The sequence below is a fragment of the Cinclus cinclus genome, chromosome 8 (assembly GCF_963662255.1).
Source record: "Cinclus cinclus chromosome 8, bCinCin1.1, whole genome shotgun sequence".
In the NCBI taxonomy this organism is placed as follows: Eukaryota; Metazoa; Chordata; class Aves; order Passeriformes; family Cinclidae; genus Cinclus; species Cinclus cinclus.
The window spans coordinates 28,896,806-28,917,711 of record NC_085053.1 but is presented as its reverse complement, the minus strand read 5'-3'; the positions used below and the strand labels follow the sequence as shown (position 1 = coordinate 28,917,711).

The following is a 20,906-nucleotide window of genomic DNA, read 5'->3' as shown; positions in this document are numbered from 1 at the left end:
GCGGGACCCGACGAGCCCACAGCGACAGCGCTCCCGGTCCCGCTCCCGCTCCCGGTGATCCCGGGCTCGGTGGTTCCGGCTTCGGCCCCGCCCTGCCCGGCCCGGCCCGGCCCGGCCCGGCCCGCCCTCGGCGCCGTTTCCAGCCGGCGGCGTTTGGCGGGCGCACGGCGGGAGCTCCGAAGCGGAGGCGGCGGGAACGGCTCCGTAATGTCGTAGGTGTCTGGGGAGCGGGGCAGCGCTGCTCTCCTTCCTTCTCCTTCCTTCTCCTTCCTTCTCCTTCCCTCTCCGTCCGCTCTCTCTCCCCTTCCTCCTCTCCTTTCCCCGCTTCTCTTCCCTCTCTCCTCTCCCTCACGGCAGCGGGGCGGTTCCGCGGGGCGCCGTGAGGGGAGCGCTTGTCCCGGTGGGCTGCGGCTTCCGAGCTCGTTCCGTGAGGGGAAAAGTGCGCTCAGAGTGGGCCCGGGGAGGGCAGGAGCGGCTAAAGAAGGGGCGGGATTTGTTTCCGAATGGCAACAGAGCGGGAAATGCTCGCCGTGGCGGTTCCTGGGGCTGGCTGGCCGGCCGGTGCTGCTGTGGGTGGTACTCTCGCTATTCTGATTTCTGAGCGGTCGGCTCTGCTCAGAGGTGCCCAGTGACAGGACGAGGAGCAATGGCCGTACGCTAAAATACAGCGAGTTCCACCTCAACATCAAGAATCTTGTACACTGAGGGTGGCAGAGCTCTGGAACAGCTGCTGGAGTCTTGGAGACGTTCCAAAGGCTGCGTCGCCTGCCTTGGCAAGGGGGTTGGAACTGGATGATCTCCAGAGATCCCTTCCAGTCCCTGTCATTCTAATTCTATATCTCTCTACGCACCATGGAAAACACCCGTGGGGCTGAGAGGGGCAAGAAGAAAGATCACAAGATAGTTTAGCGTGGAAAGGACTCCAGTGGGTCATTCCCTGGCTGGCACCCAGGCAGGTCTGGAATATCTCCAGTGAGGGAGGCTCCACGCTCTGGACAATCTGTTCCAGTGCTCAGTCACTGCACAGGAAAGAAATTCTTCCTCGTGTCCAGGTGAAACCTTCTGGGCATCATTTTCTGCCCATTGCGTCTTGTTGCATGGTTGGACAACACCAGGCAAAGCCTGCTCCATCCTCTGACCCCTCCCTTGGCCACCACTGAAGGGATTGGCAAAATAAACAGGTTTTGGTATCAATTTGTGAAAGCGTGGCTTCAAGGGTTTGATGGCAAGGTTCACTCCACTGCTCACTACACAGATGGAGCATACACAGGAAAATGGGATTAGAATCAATTTGGAATGATTTACACAGAAACCAGGGATGCAAAAGGGTCATGGTGTCAAGGATATGGATACAAAAGGTACAGGTGCAAAAGAGTTTAGCAGCACTTAATCACTGACTGATTTCATATTTATAAAGTGATTCAGCAGGATTTACTACAATTACAGCAGTGACTAAATTATAGATTCACACACACTCAGGTGCAGAAATGTGGGAAGGAATTGCAGGCCTGTGGAGATCAGGGCATGATGCCCCCCTCCCGTGCCCATTTTCCATCAGGCTGTCTTCATTTTGTCTCCAATGGGAATAAATCCTGCTCATTTTTCTCCTATATTTTGCAATTTATCAAGCAGTATGTAATTAATCAAGTCATGTAAGTCTGGTGCTGCTCTTGTGTATCTCTGTTCATCGTGGACTTGTGGAGATCAATAAAGAAAGTTCTTTAACCTGGTAAGTATTAGGCACCAAGTAATCACTGCAGGTTGTACAGGTGACTGTAAACATGTGCCATCATACTCTGCATGGTTAAGAAAATAAATTAAACCTTGTCAGGCTAATTCAGGGCTAGGAAACTCAGGCTAAATACTCTCACCACGTGTGCCTCATCTCTCTGTCTCCTTTTCATGTTCCGCTCTGACATTTGGTTTTACACCACAGTCAAAGTGAGCCATGTTAAAAAAAATAAACCAAACTAAAAGTGGTGCTCTTCATGTTGTTTCTTAAAATACTTGAGGAATTTTGTTTGCATGTATTGTTTTTTTCCCCCCACATTCTTCTTTTGGAAGAGCTGAGAGATGCCAGTTCAGCCACCAGGCTTTTCATGTGAGGTGTTGGGATGAATTTGGTTTCAGGGGTTTGTGTGCAGAGCTGGAGCACACAATTTAAATTATTTTGATTGAACTTCTCACATTATGTTGTTGGAAAGACAGTCAGTGAATTCAAGCAAGCCAGGCTGTTGGGTGACACGAGGCAAGGTTGATATCCTAAAGCTAAAATTCAATCTTCTAGCACAATACTCCAGCTCTTTCCAATGTTGAAGAGCTTGGAGTGAGGCTCCAACTCTGCTCCCGTGGTTCAGGGTGCTTGCAGAGAGAAATTTGAGCTGTGTGCTGCTTTGTTGCTGTACACAATATTTGACAGCCTTCAAAGAACGTGGCTTTGATCAGTGCACGACTTTCCCCCTAAGAAATGTTCTCAGTGTTTATAACTTAGCAGGATTTTCATGTAGTTTCTCATTTATTTCATCCTACAGCTGTGATCCTGATCCTGCTTTCCTTTGGCTTTCAGCTCCTTTTGACGTCTGTCATAAAAACTTCCATCAGAGCGTGCCTTAGTGTAATATGCAAATGCATTGGCCCCCAGAGCATCCTTGCAGTGTGGATGCATTAATAAATGGAATATTTCTCTGCTGCCATGAGCTGGAAGCTGCAATGGAGTGGGGATTCCTTGAGCTATATGGGGTTCTCTTTAAAAAAGAAATACATTGTAAAGAATTCCATCAAACTGTTACAGCTTGGGCTGCCCTTTGGCCAGAATTTCAGAGGCTTTTTTTTTAATTAAAATGTTACCTTTTTACTTGGCTTTTTTAAAGATAGGATATTTCTTTTCCCCTTTTTGTAATAGAGATAGCTGTAAAACAGTTCTCATGTGAGATCCTTGCCTGAGTTACATATCAAAGATGTGTTTCTGTTCTATTTTCCTTTAATTTACAGTTTTGGAATAGCAGCATAAATTTGAAAAGGATATGTTTGGAATGAGGTCATCTAAATTCCTTACAAGGCAAAACATTCTTTTTCCAAGATGAAAACTGCACTAAGTTCTTGAAATATGATGTATATTCCAAACCTTGTTTAATTCAATGTAATATATTTGTTTCTTGGGAACTGTTCTTACAAAGATTTTTTTTGTCCTCCTCGTTTTACATCATGCTTTAAACTATTGCTAAGATTTAGGAATGTGCTTAAAAAGTTTCAGTTGTCTCTGGGAAAAATAGTCTTAATTTATGTTGACCTTTCTTTCCTTGGAGCATTTTGCCTGCATTCAATAAAATTTTGATGACTGCTCTTTAGCAGACAGCTGTACCATATAAAGTATTATAAATATTCAGCTTTCCTCTTCCAGTGTTGCCATTAACAGCTGGGCATCCAGTTCAGAGGAGCAGATTTTGCAGAGAGAGCTTGGCATGTTCCTGAATCAGGAGAGGGAAGAAGGGAAGCAAACAGTTTCTTATGGTTTGGGGACCTGTAAAGACATAGAGCATCTGTTCCCCAGTTAAGTCATAGTCTGGTAGCACTGAATCATGTTAAGAGCTAAAATGATGGGGAAAACTACTTTTTTCACCTTGCCTGTACCCGTGTCTTAAATGTCTTAAACATTATTTCGACTAATGGCAAAATAATTCCAAGCCTTGCTCAGAAGGTATGTAAATGGAAGTGTGTTTTGGGAGGGGGAGGTTGTTGTTTATAGTCTTGGAGAAAAGATAAATACTCAGCAGGATTTCACTTCAGTGGTTTTATCTCTGGTATAAAATGGAGAATCAGATTTTCTTAGGCAAACACTTTATCCTTCTAAACAAGCAGCATTCTTGGTGCAGGGAATGGATTTACTTTGGATGCCATCAGTAAATGTGAAACCAAAAAAGGAAACTGTCTTTGAGATAATTCTAGACCTTACTAACAGAAGTCTTTGTGTCTAAATGACCATAAAACCTCTCCATATTTTTCTCTTGCAGGGTTAAGAGAGCATTGAATTTGGACTCTGTTAAAAAAGATGATGTAAGTAATTTTTTGGTGTCTGGAGCCATCTGGGCTGTATAAATACATACGTATATATATCCATGTGCAAAAATAAATGTGGATATAAACAATCTATTTCATTTTAGCTTCCTTTATGTTGTTACAGATTGGATGTTGTCTGGGCAAATCTTAAAGCACAAAATTACTGCTGCAAATATTAGTATAAAATTGATTGTATTTCATTTGTCACAGAGCTGCCTGGCGTTAAGTAATGTACATCTGCATGAATCACTTGAAAAATGTGCATATTGTTATTGCCATCACTATTTACCCAAGAGCTGAATGAGTTAAGATCCTTGGTGAAATCATTTATTAGAAATTAGCTCCATTATCCTGGGAAGCAAACGTTCTGCCATGTAATTGTACATGTGACAATATGGAATTATGATAATGCTGTAATCTGCATATTAGAAACTGCAAAATTGAAATGAAAACATTAAAGGCATTTCCATGTCAGGGCTGTAATTACCTCCCTCAGCTAATCTGGCATAATGAAACAATAAACTCCTAACGCTGCCATCAATTTCACCGCAGTTATCACAATAAAAATAAAATTGTACTGGTGCTGTTATTTGTTGTGAATGCAGCTCCAGCATCCTCCCAGCCACCAGCATGTCATGACATATGTCACTTTATTATCTCCCACAGTGGCTTTTGCTGCAGCCAGCAGTGCACAGGAGCTGGGGAGGATGGCAGGGTGGAAAGGAAGGAAAATTTTGGGAAAGTACAGAGAGAAAGAGCTGGTCAGCAAACGAGCTCCTAATAAATCTCCAAGGCTGTGTTGTTTGGAAGAGGTTTTTGCAGATCCAGCACATATTTGGAGGCCTCACTGGTACTGAGCAAGGTAGAAATAGGCCATTTAAAAAATTTCTAGATACTTATTTTTTGAAAATTTCAACGGAGGTGGCAAAATACCGCAGAGGCACTAAAACAAAAAAATCATTAGCAGTTTAATTAGCAGCTTAGTGTACCATTACCCAACTTGTTCTGCTCAGAATGCAGCTGTGACTGTAATTTTGCATCTGTTTCTTGGGCTGAAGTAACATTTTTGTAGACAAGTGCTCCAGCTGAAATTCCATGGGATGCTTTTCCTGCCCCGAAGCCAGCCCTCCCCATGAGATTAAAGGAGTTACTCAGTGCTTACCTGCAGTTCTTGTGCAGCAAAAAGCTGAAGCAAAGCCCACCTGAATGATAAAAATTTTAGTGGAGGCTCAGTGATGTGGCTTTGCACTGATTTTTAGTTCACACAATATCTCTAATAGAGGCATGTAAAAGATTTAAATTAAATAACTTTATAGAAGAAAAGAAGGAACAGAGAGTAGTAAACTCATGGTTTGGGTGAAATATATGTTTAATCTTTGCTGTTTCTGTCATTCCTTCCCTGCTTTTATCAAGAGTTCCTCATTCCATGGATCAAAATATTCATGAACTAACCAGTTTAGGATTGTTTTTAGATTTTTGGAATCTTAGCATGGTATTCTTTAAAAATTGCAAAACTGGAGTAAAATTCTTATTCCTGGAAGAGAAAAATCTCACTGATAAATAAAATCTGTCCACGTTAATGCTGCAGGAATTTTATTTAAAATAACCTTATCCATATCAAGAAATGGGAGAGGTGACTGCTGTTCAAACAGGAAAACTAATCCGAAATGTTTGGAGATTCTCCTTGTTGAAAAGGAGATTTGATGACATGTTAACCCCTAAATTGGCATTGATACCTCAATTAATATTTCATTTAAAGATGACTGGAAACATTTCTTCAGTCTGCTTGAATGTGGCAGGACAGAGTGAGGATTTCCATCAGGTGTAGTTTAAATGCTGCTAGACTGCAACAAGAGTATAAATGAGAGGTGGGAAATTATTTCAGGTATTTGAGACTAAAACAAGGCAGAGGCAAGTGGGCATCAACTTCAATCTTTCAAAATCTGCTTCAAGTCCCAGAACTGATGACCAGCAGTAGCACTTGTGGGTTGTAAAGTAAAGGTTTGGGTTGTTTTTTTTGTTTTTTTTCTGTACAGAAAATTCCAGTTTCTCATCCTTGCAATTCAGCATCCATGCTAGGATGTGTCCCAGATAATTCCAGCTTGTTCTCCTGAAAACTTCTCTGCATGAATCCTTTAACATCATTGAATAATTCCTCTTACATCATTAGACATATTGAACCCCTGAACCACAGGGAAAATTTTGGATTTAAGGGACTCACTTTGGATTTTTTTCAATTCACCCTTTTTAAAAAAAAATATTGAAATAACTTTTTATGCAATTAAAATCTAAAAATACTTAATGTGTATTAAATACTTAAGTGTCTTAAATTTTTATTACTGGAAGAAAAATAATAACTTGGTTTGGCTGCTTTAAAAAAAAAAAAACCCAACCATTGAGGTGCTCATGCCAGAATACCTAAATCCTTGGAAAAACACATATTTTTTCTCAGTGGGAGCTGGGAGACAAAGTATTCGAAAGGATTTTTTATCTTTTAGACTCAAACTGATCTCATTGAGAAAAGGGACTGATAGAGAAGCTTGATGAGCACAAAGTCACCCCACCACAACATTTAACATAATGGGAATACACAAACCCAGTGAATTACTTGGGAAAATCTTAGGTGGTAAAAGTTCAGAGAGCTTTTGTCAATATTCATCTGGATTTATTTTTTTTTTTTTTCCTCCATTTCAGCCACCTGATGCAACCCCCCAGAAGGCCAAAAGGATCAATCTGGGTCCCTACTCCCCAACCACAGGCACCTGCCAGATGAGTCCCTTCTCCTCTCCCATGAGCCACAGGGCACACAGTGCCAGCAGTGCCCCAGCAGAGGGTGAGCTGAACATCCCATCTCTCTTATTGCAGCATTTCCCTGCCTTTTGGCTGGATTTAGGCACTTCTCTTTTTTTCCTCTCCAACAATCTCTTCTGGAAAAGCCAGTGTTGAGTCTTAAATCTTGATTTATTTTTTTTTTTGTTCAGTGTAAATCTTGGAGGTGTTTATAAAACAACTGAGGCAATTTTTAATTAACATAGCACTGAATGTCATCAGCTCTCAGAAAATACACCTTTGTAAGATTATAATTCTATTATTTCCAGTTCACTTTATTAGTTACACAGTCACAGTTTTTGACTCTGACTGCTCAAGAAGCAGATTTTCAGTGCCTGAGCTGCTTTTATGGCTGCATAAAAAATATTGTGGTTGTGGCCTCTTTAAGTGTTGAGAAACCCTCAGGTGACCTGGTGTAACTTTTTTATTTTAAAAAGAAGAATACAGAGGGACCTTCTGTCATCTTTCCCTATGGAGCTTTTATTTCCTTGCAGTACAACTCTAGAAAATATGGTTAAGTCTTAATAATAATAATAATAATAGTAATAATAATAGTAACACATCACTTCCCTTGTTAGCAAATTCCTTGTTCAATTATTCTAGTCATTAAGAAAAAAAATCCCTTGTCTGATTTTAAATTTGTCTGGCTTTAATTTTAAGCCACTGGTTCTTGTTGGGTTACAGATTTTTTTTTTTTGCCCCAGAGGTTTTAGTATTTATGTACAGTAATTGAGGCCAACATTAATGAATTATGATGGGTAAAAATATTCTGAGCAAGGTGGAACAATTAATCTGGGTGTCTGCAGATTTTAGCTCTTGCACCATGTCCTCTCCTGATGGTTCTGCAAAAGTGGAGCTTCCCTCCAGGATTTTCTATTTTATCCTAATTCTTTTTTATTTTTTCTGTGTTCATATAGCTACAAAATGGTGGTGTGCAATTATCAAATCCCAGGTTCCACGTTGTCCATTTAAACCCACAATTTCTGCTCTCCTTCTAAAAATCCACTGTACAAGTATGACCTGTTTGATAATTGATGACTGAATTCCAAGTTCTGTTGACTACTGAGATTTAAAATTAAATCTTTGAGGATCTTAACTTTTAGCTACTGTATTAAAGCTTAAACTTTTCAGAGCACTTTGTCACCCTGAAGTGTTTCTAAATGTTTTACAAAATATTAAAATTAAAAGTTAATTTATCCTTGAGTGCTGAGACTTGTGTGTAATAATTTAGATCTAACAAGAAGAAATCAAAGTGTTTCATGCTGAGTGTGGTCTCTTTTTTTCAGTCTGATGGCAGGAAGGAGATTTATTACAGTGGAATGTGGAAAGCTCCTCATTCCACAGGGCCTGTCTGGGATCTGTGCATTTGTTAAGTCCATGGTAAATTCCAGATTTTTCACTTGCAGGTGAATTTATAAAATCCCCATGTTTTGTCATGCCTTCAACTTCAGCCACAATTAAATAATTTCTGATAGTCAGATGTGATTTTTTTTATTGATAGACAAGCTAAAATTTTAGTCTGGTTTTGTTCTGATCTGATTCCTGTGGGAATTGGGTAAGTCATGGAAATTCAGAGTGGCTTTTGTGGTCAGAGGTCACATTTATCCTGCCCCATCCATCATATGCCACACTGGAATATTATATTGTCAGCAGAGCACGTTTGGAGCCTTTGGAAGCAATTCCCAGCATCTTTGTGGTTGTTTGGAAAATGGACTTGGGGCCAGGCAGTTTTTATAAAGGGAAATGAGAATTTCATAGCTCAGTCATTGCAGCATTAGGATAATGCTCTGTGTTCATCTGCAGTTAATAGGATAAAAAGCTCCTGGAAGAACACAGGATGATTCCAGCTTTCAGATATTAATGCTGTAATCCCAAGGTTTCCAGAAACTGAGGAGAGGCCAAATTCCAAAAGTGTAAATTATAAATAATTTAGTGTGATTCATTCCAAGCCCTGCTTTCCAAGTGAGCTTTGGGATTTTTCCTCTTCCCAAAAGATCTTTCAGCACTCCGGCTTCACACCAACACCTTCTTCAGGTGCTTCAAGTACTCCACATCTGATTTTTATCTTTATTGTGTCTCTTCTTCCTTGTGGCCCTCCGAGGAGATGGGAATGAGCCGAGCAATTCCAAGAGCAAATTATCCAGGAGAGGGCAGCCTCAAACAGAGCACGATGTGTAAGTGGATTCAGTATGAGGTTTGTTATGGGTGCAGGGTTGTGACTGCATCTCTTTTTCACCACCAGACAATCGTTGTGACTTTTATTCACCTCACTATTATGTTTGAAGTTGTAGCTCTTCCTTTTCATTATTGCACTTGAAGTCACAGTCGGTTTCCTGGGGTATTTTTTGCCACTGCTGGATGTTTTCCCACATCATTAGGCTGAAATTCCTTCACTGTAGGGTAGTGTCTTCCAAGTGATGGAGCTGGACAGAATTGTTTGGAAATTGAAACAGTGGCGAATAAAATAATAGCATTGTAAGGGTGTAAAACTGTAAATTGATTAATTGGGGGTTTTTTGTGATTCAGTGAATCCCTTGCCAACACATCCAGCCTTGTTTCTTAGTGACAGGAACCCGGAATTACAGAACAATTGGAGTAACTAGAGACCTCATTGACATGGAAATGTTTGCGTTCAATAATTCAGAATGTTTTTAAAAGGTTTGCAGGAGACCAGCAGTGACATTCAAATAAAAACCAACACCTACACTTAATATTCATGTGAACTCCCCTACACTTAATTTTACAGCTGGAAAATACATTGTCCAGTACACTGCTGTAAATCCTCACAGCTGAACTGGATCCATCCCCATTCCAATGAGAAAAAACTCTGAGAAGCATTGCAAACATGGATTTTCAGTGAGTGGGAGCTTGGATAATTGGAATTGTTTTACCTTTTTCACACAGGTACCTGCAGCTGCACTCACAAGTGAGAGATTCCTTGCCCAGAATTCTGAAACTAAGAGCAAATCTGACAAGCCTGAAGGTCTGGTTTACACTGATTTGTCCTTTAAACTACTTCTAATCTGGGATTTGACTGCAAAATTAGGATTTTATAGGCAGTGTTTGAGTTTGAAGGGGTTGGGAAACAAACAAAAGACTTGAAACCAGGCAAGTTGGACTTGGAAATCCAGAAAATGCAAAAAATCCCCTCAAAACTTATTGGCTTTTTTAAACTAGAAGAGCTGCTTTTCCATGTCCTCTGTTTTTAATTTGTACACAAATAAAACCAATCTGAAGTAGTTGTCAATTATTATTTATAACTCGAAACATGAATTAACTGCATAGATTTTTATGTCATTGAAAATTAAAGATGCTTTTGTGTTGAAGTGATTGTACCATTTAATTTACCACTGAAATATCATTATTTAATAGTCCCATATATGTTAAAATGCAAATCACTGCTCTCTTTTATTCCCATTTTGTTTCCTGACTAGATTTAGCACAGGTTCGTTGCTGTACATCAATAGCTGAGAAATAATTCAGTGTCCTCAGAGGACTGTGTTTATTTATTTCATGTGGACAAGGTTTTATTGAAAAAAAAAAACAACATCCCAATGATATTAACTAAAACTATTTTAATTGCAATGTTTATTTAGAAAAGGAAGACTTTAGAGCTTATGAACAATTTGTAAAATGGTTTTGGAACATGGAGTAGATATTGGGAATGGGATTTAACAAGGATTTGAATTGTTATTTTGCAGGCTTTGGAGGGCAGTAGAGAGCTGGAAAATATCCTCGGGACCTCGCACTCTTCCTGTGTCCTGAGTGCTGAACTGCAGAAAACGCAAGAGCTGGGTGAGGAGAGGGTTCAGAACATTTATTTATCCCTTTGGAACATTCACCAGGGATCACTGCAGATGTTCCCTCTGGTACTCCCCAGGATTCAGGAAAAATCACCTCAAGTGTCCCTGTACATGCAAGCAGGGACATAAAAGCCAGGCACACCCGGGAGGGAAAACCTGGAAAAGCAACACCTTTTCTTATGGAAATGGTCAGTAAATAGTTAGATACTTAGTGGGTACTTAGGTGGGGATTAGGATAAACGTTTGCACTCGGATTGCTTGGCCTTTCTTCTCCCCTCCCGAGGAAGTTGGTTTGTTTGTTTGTTTGCTTGTCAGCAGGATTAGGCTGAATCTAAATTTCCAGGCTTTAGAAATTACTATTCATGTTTCCTGAAATGATGGACATTCCAGATGCTTGTTGTGTTGGGATAAGGGCACTTCACAGCTGGCACATCTGGAATGCTTGCTTTTCCAAAGGAGCCCAGAAGGCAAACCCGGAGTGCCTGGACTGCAGCTTTTTGCACTTGGGAACAGGTGGACAGTAAAGCCACAGGTGCCAGAGACATTTTTTTTTCCCCAAATAGTGGAATTGATGCATCACTTGCTGGTGTTTGAATTCCCATTTCTTCCCTGACTTGTATTCCAAATCTCATTCCATTTTCCTTCTGCATGGGCATGCACTGCTCTGTTCCCTCTGTAATGCCAAATCCTTTCTGAGACAGGATGGAGTTACCTGGGAACAGTCTGGGTTTCCATCGGGGTGGGACAGACAGACAGACAGACAGACAGCCCTAAGGACAGCTCAGACCTCTCACTGACACTGCTGTGTCCACTCTTTTCCTCAGCCCCTTGGGGAAAAAAATATCCTTCTCCCATTTCTGAATTAGGAACCACCTCAGTACAGAAGACAAAAGAATTGGGACAAAGTGTGGGATGAGGCTTGGAAGCACAGCTGGTCAGAATTATCTGAATTCTAAAATTTTTTGTTAATTTTTTTTTTGAGCACTGTTACATAAGCAAGAGGGTGGTGTTTTCCCTTGAAATGCTTTGAAAGTGAAGGAGGCAGCAGAGGTATTATTTTCTTTGAAAGCTCTGGGGCAACATTTGTTGATTTTGGATTTATTTCTTCACTAGTGAGTCAAGCAGAAAAACTGCAGCTGTTGAAAGCTAACCATGGAGAAGTCTCTGCCCGAGGTAAGAAACTCTTCATAACTCCTGTGTAACAGATGTTGTGATTCCTTTTGCTTGGTTTCTTTTCAGTTCTTCTCACTTGAAATAAGCTGGGCAACCTTTAGGATATAAAAACTATGATAATCAAATGTGTTTCTTCTGAATAGTCTGCAAATGTGAATTGAATATTTGCTGCTATTTTCATTGTATTGGGTATTTCCCCATGAGACTGTGCAAGGAGAAGGAATCATTCATTCAGAATCATTCAGAAGACTTTCTATACTTTTTCTATATCCCAATTATCCTTGTTCTTCCTCATCACTGTGTTTTCAATATCACAGTCTTGCAGCAAAACCTTTTCCACTCTGTGTTTTTTGGGGGATAATTCACCCACTCCAGGGGGCTGTGAAATCCCAGCTCTGAGGTTTCTTCATAACCAGAGCTGTGAAAATATTTGAAGCTGGTGGTGTTTCATCCTCAGCTGCCTTGGTGCCTTGGCAGGAGGGAAGGGGACACACAGAGGGCAGTTTAATTCCCTCACACTCAGTAAAATCAACAACCATCCCCCAGGGATATTCTGATATTCCTGTTATCTTCACACTTTCCATCTGAAAGCAGAGCAAACCCAAAATCAGGAGCAGTGGTGGCATCTCTGCTGTGGGGAATTCTCTTAAAGGACAGAAAATTGATCAAGCTCAGGTTTGCTGGGCTGCAGCAGATGAGCTGCAAATGAAAAGGAGTGCCAGCACTTTGGAAGGAGCTGGGCTGATTTGTGCAGTGTGCAGGTGGTGATTTACAGCTCCCTGTGTCCTCCTGCTGCAGCTCCTGCCTGGCAGGGCTGGCAGTGCTGGGCTGGCACGGGGACACAGTCACTGATTCCTTTGTGCTCTGCTCACCACACACACACTGAGAGCTCCAGCTTCACAAACCAGCCCCTGGCACCAAACACACAGCCCGGCTGCTTAGGTGAGAGAGATTTGGTGAAGGTAGGGTGGAAGAGAGAATTCGGAGTTTAAGATGACCGACTTTGATGAAGTTCCAATGTCAGTTTTGCTTTCACAAAGAATAAATTCAATTTTGCAGTTCTTGAAAATGAGGCAGCAGGAGAGGCAGAGGAGTTTGTGATCAAAGAGAAGCATCTGGAGATGTTTTCCTTTGCCTTTTAGTTTCAGATGTGGGTTTTACATAATTATTTTTAATTAGTTATGGCAAGGCTTAAAACTTATGACTGTTCTGTGGCTTGGTCCAGATGGAATGTCACATTATCATCACATGGTGAGGCATGAAATTTATTTACTTTACATAAACAACCTCCTCTTAAAACAACTTCATACAAAACATTCCTGGCTCAATGGGCAGCATTGTGCAGAGCTCAGTTTATCATTTTGGGTGACCAGCGTGGAAAAAGGGCATCATTGTTAGCCCATGACTTGAATTTGCAGTAAACAAAATGTTTTTGAATAGAAAGTAAGCAAATTGTAAAACAACAGCCAAGAGGTGAATTGAGTCGGTGTCTGGGAGTCCAAAATGTGCTGAGAATGGATGTGTGGGTTGGGATGTGCACATTTTAAAGGAAAGTTTCATAGGTTTGGAGATTCCAGGAGTGAAGCTTGTAAAAGGGGAAGCTGCTCCAGCTGACTGTTGCAAAGGACAGGGACTTTGCTTCCCCAAAACCCTGACACGAACCATGGCTGCTGCCCATGAGAGTGTTCCAGGGATTAAATACTTGTGAGGAAAAGACTTTCCAAATAAAAAATACTTCCTTTTCTGTGGGGCTGTTCATCCTGCTGAGCCCAGGGGCAAATCTGAGTTCTGAACATTCCCAGCTTTCATGGTGGGGTGAATACAAGTGGCAGAGGTTTGTGCTTTTGGGACAGTAGTGGTGGCTTTCCAAGACACTGGAGCAGGGTTAACTGGATGGGTTTTATTCCATGCCACTTGAAATCACTGATGAAAGCAAAGCTGGAGAGATCAGCAGAGAAAACTCAGGAGTTCCCACCTGCCAGTCCAGTTTGGAGGACTGCATTAATGGTAAAACATAAATCCCATCTCACAACCACTGCAAAATATGAACGTCTCCTTAATAATCAGAGCTCCTCCTCGAACCAGGTAAAAAGGTAAAAATACACAATTCCACCATTTATCCCATTCTGGGTCACTTTGAGTTCAGAATTTGGGTGTCCTAAGACTAAATCACTTGGCTCTGGTGGTTGCTGGGGGTTTATTTTCATCATCCTCAAATAAAATAACAATTTATTAAAGTGCACCTTTAGATGCACTTGGGTGTCTGTCCCACCTTTCCTTCCTCCTCCTTGGAGATCTTCTGAGGGAAAGGGGAATACAGCAGTGGATTTTTCCAACTGTAAAACCCTAACCTAAAAACCACATTTATTTTCCTCAGCCCAGCTTTGTATTTACATACAGGGAAGAAATATCACTATTCCTTTGCTGGGTGAGGTGAGTGTGGGAACTGGCTGAGCAAAAACTGTAATGCTGGAGGGATCTGGCCTTGTTCATCTGCCCTTCCCCGTGGAAGAATATTCCTGTTGGTGCTCCTGAGGCTCTCCTGCCATCACACCTGGGGCAGGGCTGATCTCAGTTCCTCACTGAGTGGGGATTGCTCAGTTTTGTGTCCTGCCATGAAGAGCTGCTGTTGCTCAGGTTAAATTGGAATTCCTATCTCCTCGTTCTATTGGTTTGAGTTGTGACCGTGTGAGTCCCTCCCAGTGGGGGACAGGGAACAGATCCCACTCAGCCCAGTCCCCTCCAGCTGCATTTCCCAGCACAGGTGAGGAATCCTGTCCATGCCAGCTCCAGGAGCCTCCCACTGCTCCTTGCCTGCAGGATTTTGGGGCTGTTGGGCTGTACCCACACCTGAATTTTACCCACAGCCTGAGACTGGAGAGGTCTGGGTCCAGCAGCACGAGGAGCTCTGGGATGGAAGGAAGGAGAAGGGGCAGCTCCAAGGCTCTGCAGTGATGGAGCACCCTGGGCTATGCAGATGAAATATTAAGCCATTAACTGCAGTGGCAGATACAGAAATGCACATGAGACATATGACTGCAGGCCCCAGACAAGTACACAGAGAACTGTCAACCTGCATTTGAGATTTAGGTGTCAGCCCCATTTATTCACAGATTTCAGCCTTGTTTTTACACTCAATTTTCCTATGTGCCTTTTTAGAGGTGCAACAGCTATGAATTTTTAATTCTGGTGGATCTAGTTTAGAGTATTAAGCTTAATGAAAAATTTGAAAGAATTGTAGTTCTTCCAACATGTAGCAACTCCTACATGAGAATAAATACTGCTTTCTCCCATGAATATAATTATTTTAAATAAAAAAAAGAAAAGAAACATTAGTTTGGACTCACTTAGTAGCAATTATATGTTTAGGAGGTGTAAATAACTTGCTATCCAGACATTACAAATATCCAGGTGCTCTGTATGTGCTGATGACAACAAAATTGAAAAGAAAGACTGTAATAATTCTGACTGGTTTTCTCTGCAGAAGATATTGATTATTTGTGTGTGGTGAGAGATTTGGAAAATTCAATTAAAGGAGTTGTGCAAAGGTTTCATAAATTTCCCCGGTACAGCGTGTACACAGACATTGCTGTGTATTAAATCAATGCAGCACTTCACAATATATTTTCTTTGAAACATAAAAATAAATAACATTTAAACAGTTCTGCTTACTACAGAAACAAATTTTATTTTCTGTGAAGCATTTAGTCATGTGCTATCACTGACTCATACACATTTGCCAGCTGTAACAAATTTTATAGACGTTTTCTCCAGAGACATAGCTCATATACTATGAATTTTTAAATGAGCAAATGGTGAAGAAGGGATGTCAGCAATATAAAAATTGATCAGTTAAAAGATAAAAGCATAAGTAAAGAGATTTGTATGGTAGTCTTAATAGGTTTTATTAAATAAAAATACTATAAAAAGACAGTAATGAATAGACTGAAGGTTTTAACTGTGGTTGAGGTGGAGAAAAATTATTCTGGCACATTTAGTAGAAGATTGGTTTTATATCACCTGACAGGTGCACGTTTTTTTTCTCTCTGCTTTTTAGATCTGTAAATGTTTTAGAGCAGTCAGAGTCGGGAGAGGATGGTGGGGGAACTTGGAGGGGAAAGGAAACTTGGGAGCATTGAGCCCTTTTAGTGCCTGTGTGGGCCAGGGCTGGGAGAGGCCGTGTCCAAGGGCAGGGACAACCCTCTGGAGCAGGTCTGGGGGGCTGCAGCCACTGCTGACCCTGGGAACCCTAAAACTGGAGCTGAGGAGAGGAACAGGCTGGGCCTGCAGCAGCCACCCCTTGTGCCACAGCCCAGGCACCTTCTGCTCCCTCCCCTGAGCCCCTTCCCAGCTGCCATCCTCACCCAGGAGTTCCTGAGTGCTCTCTTTGGTTTCATGGAGCTGGACTCAGGAGCTCTGCATGGAAAAATCCTGAGAGAGAAAAGGGTTGTTGGGGCTTTTAAGAGCTTCTCACTCAGAGGTGATGCAGGGATGGATGGATGGATGGATGGATGGATGGATGGATGGATGGATGGATGGATGGATGGATGGATATTGGGAAGGAATTGTTCCCTGGGAGGGTGGGCAGGCCCTGGCACAGGGTGCCCAGAGAAGCTGAGGCTGCCCCTGGATCCCTGGAATGTCCAAGGCCAGGCTGGACATTGGGGCTGGGAGCAGCCTGGGACAGTGGAAGGTGTCCCTGAGGTGGGACTGGATGAGCTTTAAGGTCCCTTCCAACCCAAACCATTCCATGGTTCTTTGGATAACAAAGCTGAGTCCGTGGTATTTTTTGTAAATCTGGGCAGGTTCTGTTTATCAGGAGAGCTCAGAGTGCTGGGCAGAGCTCAGCACAGTGCTCTTGGCACGTTTGGGCTCTTTACTCACCTTACAGTCCAATGCTGCAATCCCTGGCTAAAGGGAAATCAGTCCTTTGCTTTATGGAATTGCATTCAGCACAAGTAAACCAGCTTGTAAATGAATCTTTTTCCTGTTATTTGCTATGCAAGATCAGACAGTTTTCTGTTGTTAGCAGTTGTGGGGTTTTCTTGTTGATAATTTGTCGATAATGATGTTCATTAGGAATAAAGGTAGAAAGTGGTACCTGAGGCCAAGTTGGATGGGATTCCTTTTTCTGGAGTGACCTTGTGGGTGCTGGCTTAGGGCAGAGTCCGGGGTTGGTGTGGCTCAGCTCCAGGTGCAGCCCAGGGCAGTGTTGGTGTGCAGTCCCTCCTGGCACTGTGACATCCCCGTGCACTCACACTGTGCCAGCTGGGGAGAGCTGAGGAGGTCCTGGGGTTTGGTGCCTTCCCCAGCTGGGTTTGTCTGCAGCTGAGAGGCTCCAGGCTGCTGGACATCCCCCTCTGGATGTTGAGGCTCATTGGGAATTCTCCCTTCACCCCTGCCTGGTGGGGGAATCCAACTCCCCAGAGCCAGCAGCCCTCGGGGTGCTCGAGCAGAGCTGCTCATCTGCTGCAGGGACATTTGGCAGCCCTGGCACTCACAGGCACCTGCTCCCAGAGCCTTCCCCACATGTTCTCATTCCCTGAGTTCCTTTCTGCCCTTGCACACTTTTCCTTTGCTTGTCCCAGCCACCTGCTCAGCCTCACCCGGCCCGGCCCTGCCGGGCTGCGGGCTCAGGTGTGAGTGGCTCTGGGATGGCTCTGGGTGATCCAGGGATGGCTCTGAGTCATCCGGGGATGGCTGGGGGTGATCTGACTGTTCCTCTGCTGCAATCCCTGATTGGAGTCTGCTGGCACAGCCCTTGGGGATTCTTATTTATTCTTTTATTATTGATAGCAAAAAGCCAGCACCAGCTTCTCATCTTGGTAGCACGTTCTGTTCTGCTTTGCCATCACTGCCAATGATGTAAAACACGTACAGCCACTCACCAGGACAAGCTCTGAAATCCCTGTGAGACACCTTGTGTGAAGGAAAAGAGGTGCTGGGTTCTTTAACCACCACAGCAACTTATTTCACTCATGTTTGATGCAGGATTGGCACAAATTCTGTCATCACACCACTGTTGTTCATCAAAGCCACGTTTCTGTGTCTTCCTCCTTCACAGAGCACATGCAGGCTGCCGGGAGCGCTGCCTTCCTGACCTCACTCCTGGACACAAGGAAGGAGCCCCTGGACCTGCTCCTGGCCTTGCCCAGCACCGAGGCACAGCCAGAGTGACCAGGACCTTCTTGTCAACCATGTGCAGAGAGCTCTGGGGTGTCCTGCAGGCTGCAAGGGCCTGAGGACAATCAGTTGTTTCTGTGAATGTGGGATTTGTTCCTGGCTTGTTGAGCACGGTGACAAAGACTCTAGAAACTCTGTTCCACTAAAACATCCTGTGCTCTTTCTCCTCAATGTGTTGCTGCTTTGGCTACTTGTCCTTGTTGCAGCATTTCTCCTCACCAGTTTGTTCCTTCTCTGGTTACTTGTCCTCGTTCCTTGAAACATCCCAAAGTGTTCCTGCAGCTCTGGGCAGAGGGGCTGGAGCCCTGCCTTGCCTTAGGCTCTGTGTGTGTTTTACTGGACATCACATCCAGAACTCCAAACAGATCCCATGAACAATGATGCTGCTGCCTAATTGCTATTTATTTTAGTCATTCCTCATCTCCCCACAGGCATTATGTGAAAAATGCATTCCACATCACCCCAAACTCCTGCATCTGCTGGACTGGACTTAAAAGGAGCGAAGAGCTGAGTGTAAACCAATCTCCCCAGCAAATCCCAGCTGGGGAGCGCTCGCTGCGCCGGGCAGGTGCACGTCCAGATAACATTTCTGGCATCTATTTCAACCTAACAATGTGCACAACCAGATAATCTCAATGTAAATAATCCACCCTGGGTGCTGTGCAGCCCTGTGCCAGTGGGGTTGGTGCTGTGTGGAAATTAACTGTGGGTTCTGGAGGACTTCTCCAGCACTGCCTGGGCTCTAAGGCTGGAGGGAGCTCTGCAGTGCCAGGGATTTATTATTCCCACCCTGGATGTGTTTTAGTTGTTTGCAAACACTTTCCCTGGTGGTGCTGCCACGGCTGGGGACAGATTTGTCATCCCCATGAGGGGTCCTCTAAAGTCAACCCCAGCCCCACAATAAAAAAGCCTCAGCCTCCAACCCAGGGCTCTGGTAACATTTGCTTTTAGGTCAACTTTTGAGTTTGGTTTTGGCATTTAGTGCTATAGGAGCAGAATTGTTTTATATAAACCAACTTTTTTTTTATAAACCAGCCGCTTTTCTCTTTCATTCTCCTCAGCCTCACCCCTCCAGCCAAGTGAATCCCCTGCATCTCAAATCCTTGCAAATTAGGCTGAAAAAGTGCAGTAAAATGATTTGTTCTTATCAAAGTTCGCTAACACTTGAACGTCCTTTCTTACCACTGCAAAGTCCCATCCTCAAATAAACTGATTTTTACAACTAAAATCCTGAGCACCAACACGATAAATGTCTTCAGGGTGTGGCTGAACATGCACGTGCTCAAGCTTTGGGAGTTTTGAATGAATAAAAGTTTTGCACTTCACTGCCTGTGCAGTCTGACTGGGAAGAAGGTTAGGCAGTGTTTGAGGGAGTCATGGCAGCTGTTCTCATTTCCCCCATGTCTCTCAGGCTTTCAGCTGGGGGCTCTCTGTGTGTAAGGTGCCCCAGCTCCAGCTTTGTAGGCTGAGGGTCCCTGAACCAGCCAGAGTTTCTATAACCTGTCTGTAACCCCTGGAGCTGGAAATGAAATAATTATTGATCTGAGTCTGGAACCAACTGTGCTGGTCCCAAGGGAGCAGCTGTGGGCAGTCCTGGAAGAACAGCATCGAACTTGTACAGAACCAACAGCCAAGGTGGTGATGGGCAGCAGCGAGGCACAGCAGAGCTTCCCACGTGGCAATTACTAAACCGGGCGTTTTTAGGTTAGGGGATGGAGTTGTGCACCGAGCTGCTGCTGCTCAGCCCCTCATCCACAGCCCAGCCTTGGAGCTCTGTCTTTGACCTCCTGCTCTACCAGGCTTTTGCCTCTGAAGCAGCTGGGGCTGTTAAGAACCATTTCCAGTTCCACACAAGGTGGATCGGGTGACTCTCACTTTATCACCCCCCCCCCGAGGCCACCTCAAGGACAAACGAAAGGGATACACCCAAAACTAATGTTTGGGTATGGGGGAAGGCTGGGCCTGGGCTCTGCTGGACACGGGATTAATGAGAGCCTGGGCTCCCTCCGCTGCCACCCACCTCCGTTCTCCTGCCACACCAGACAGCCCTTCCTCAGGCCGGCAAGGATCAGGTGGGTTTGGGATTTCACAGCCTCTGGAGACAAAGATTCCTGTTTTGAGGCCCCGTGGCCCTGAGTGCCACTCAGCCTACACTTGCAGAAAGGCCGTGCTGTGGGCAGAGCTCTTGCATGCCACAGCTTAGAGTCTGACCCACAGAAAATCCTAAATCCTTGTGAAAAGATGGAAGTCTGGTTGTTTTATAGGGAACTGTTAGAGTGTAGGGAAACTGAACTGTGCTCACCCCCCATATCCTTCTAGTTCCTACTCCAGAGCCCCTTCTCCATTCTCTCTGAGCTGCCAGAGGGGCAGTGTTGCCTGGGGGTATTTTTTCCACAACAAATAAGCCTGGAAAAAGTTCACAAATACACTGAGCGTGTGGGACTCCAGTGCCAGGGCTCAGAACTGGCCCAGCTGGAAGTTCCCAGAACAGCTGATTCACACACTGAGGCTGAGGGCAGTGACAGCCTGGAATGTGACAGGGGAAGCCTTTAAACAAGGGGGGAAGCTTCTTTTATATTTATATATAGATACAGGAAAAAAGGGTAGACTGACTCCTAATTAAACTATACAACCCTAAATTGCTTTATGATTTATTTTCTTCCTCTATGCTTTGTTATGTTTATAATTACTCAATCAATTTGTATTCTCTGAAGTATTGGCTTTGGAAGCTGAGCTGTGCCCAGGGAGAAATTGCAGAGTTAAGTTCAGTTTACATCTGCAAATTGCTGTGAAATTTAATAAGGGGTTTGGGTATTTTCAAACTGCACTGCAGCACCTCAGCTTTTATTGCAGTAGAACCAA

General features: G+C 43.5%; 1 protein-coding gene across 1 annotated transcript; it reads left to right on the top strand.

Moving 5' to 3' along the window:
- Positions 1-182: 182 nt before the first annotated feature.
- On the top strand, positions 183-18,038 carry ITGB3BP (integrin subunit beta 3 binding protein). Its single transcript, XM_062497910.1, has 8 exons — positions 183-212; positions 4,011-4,053; positions 6,751-6,889; positions 8,987-9,059; positions 9,790-9,868; positions 10,587-10,680; positions 11,802-11,861; positions 17,926-18,038. Exons 1-8 carry the CDS (start codon positions 208-210, stop codon positions 18,036-18,038), a joined length of 606 nt encoding a protein of 201 aa, XP_062353894.1. The 5' UTR covers positions 183-207.
- Positions 18,039-20,906: the final 2,868 nt, after the last annotated feature.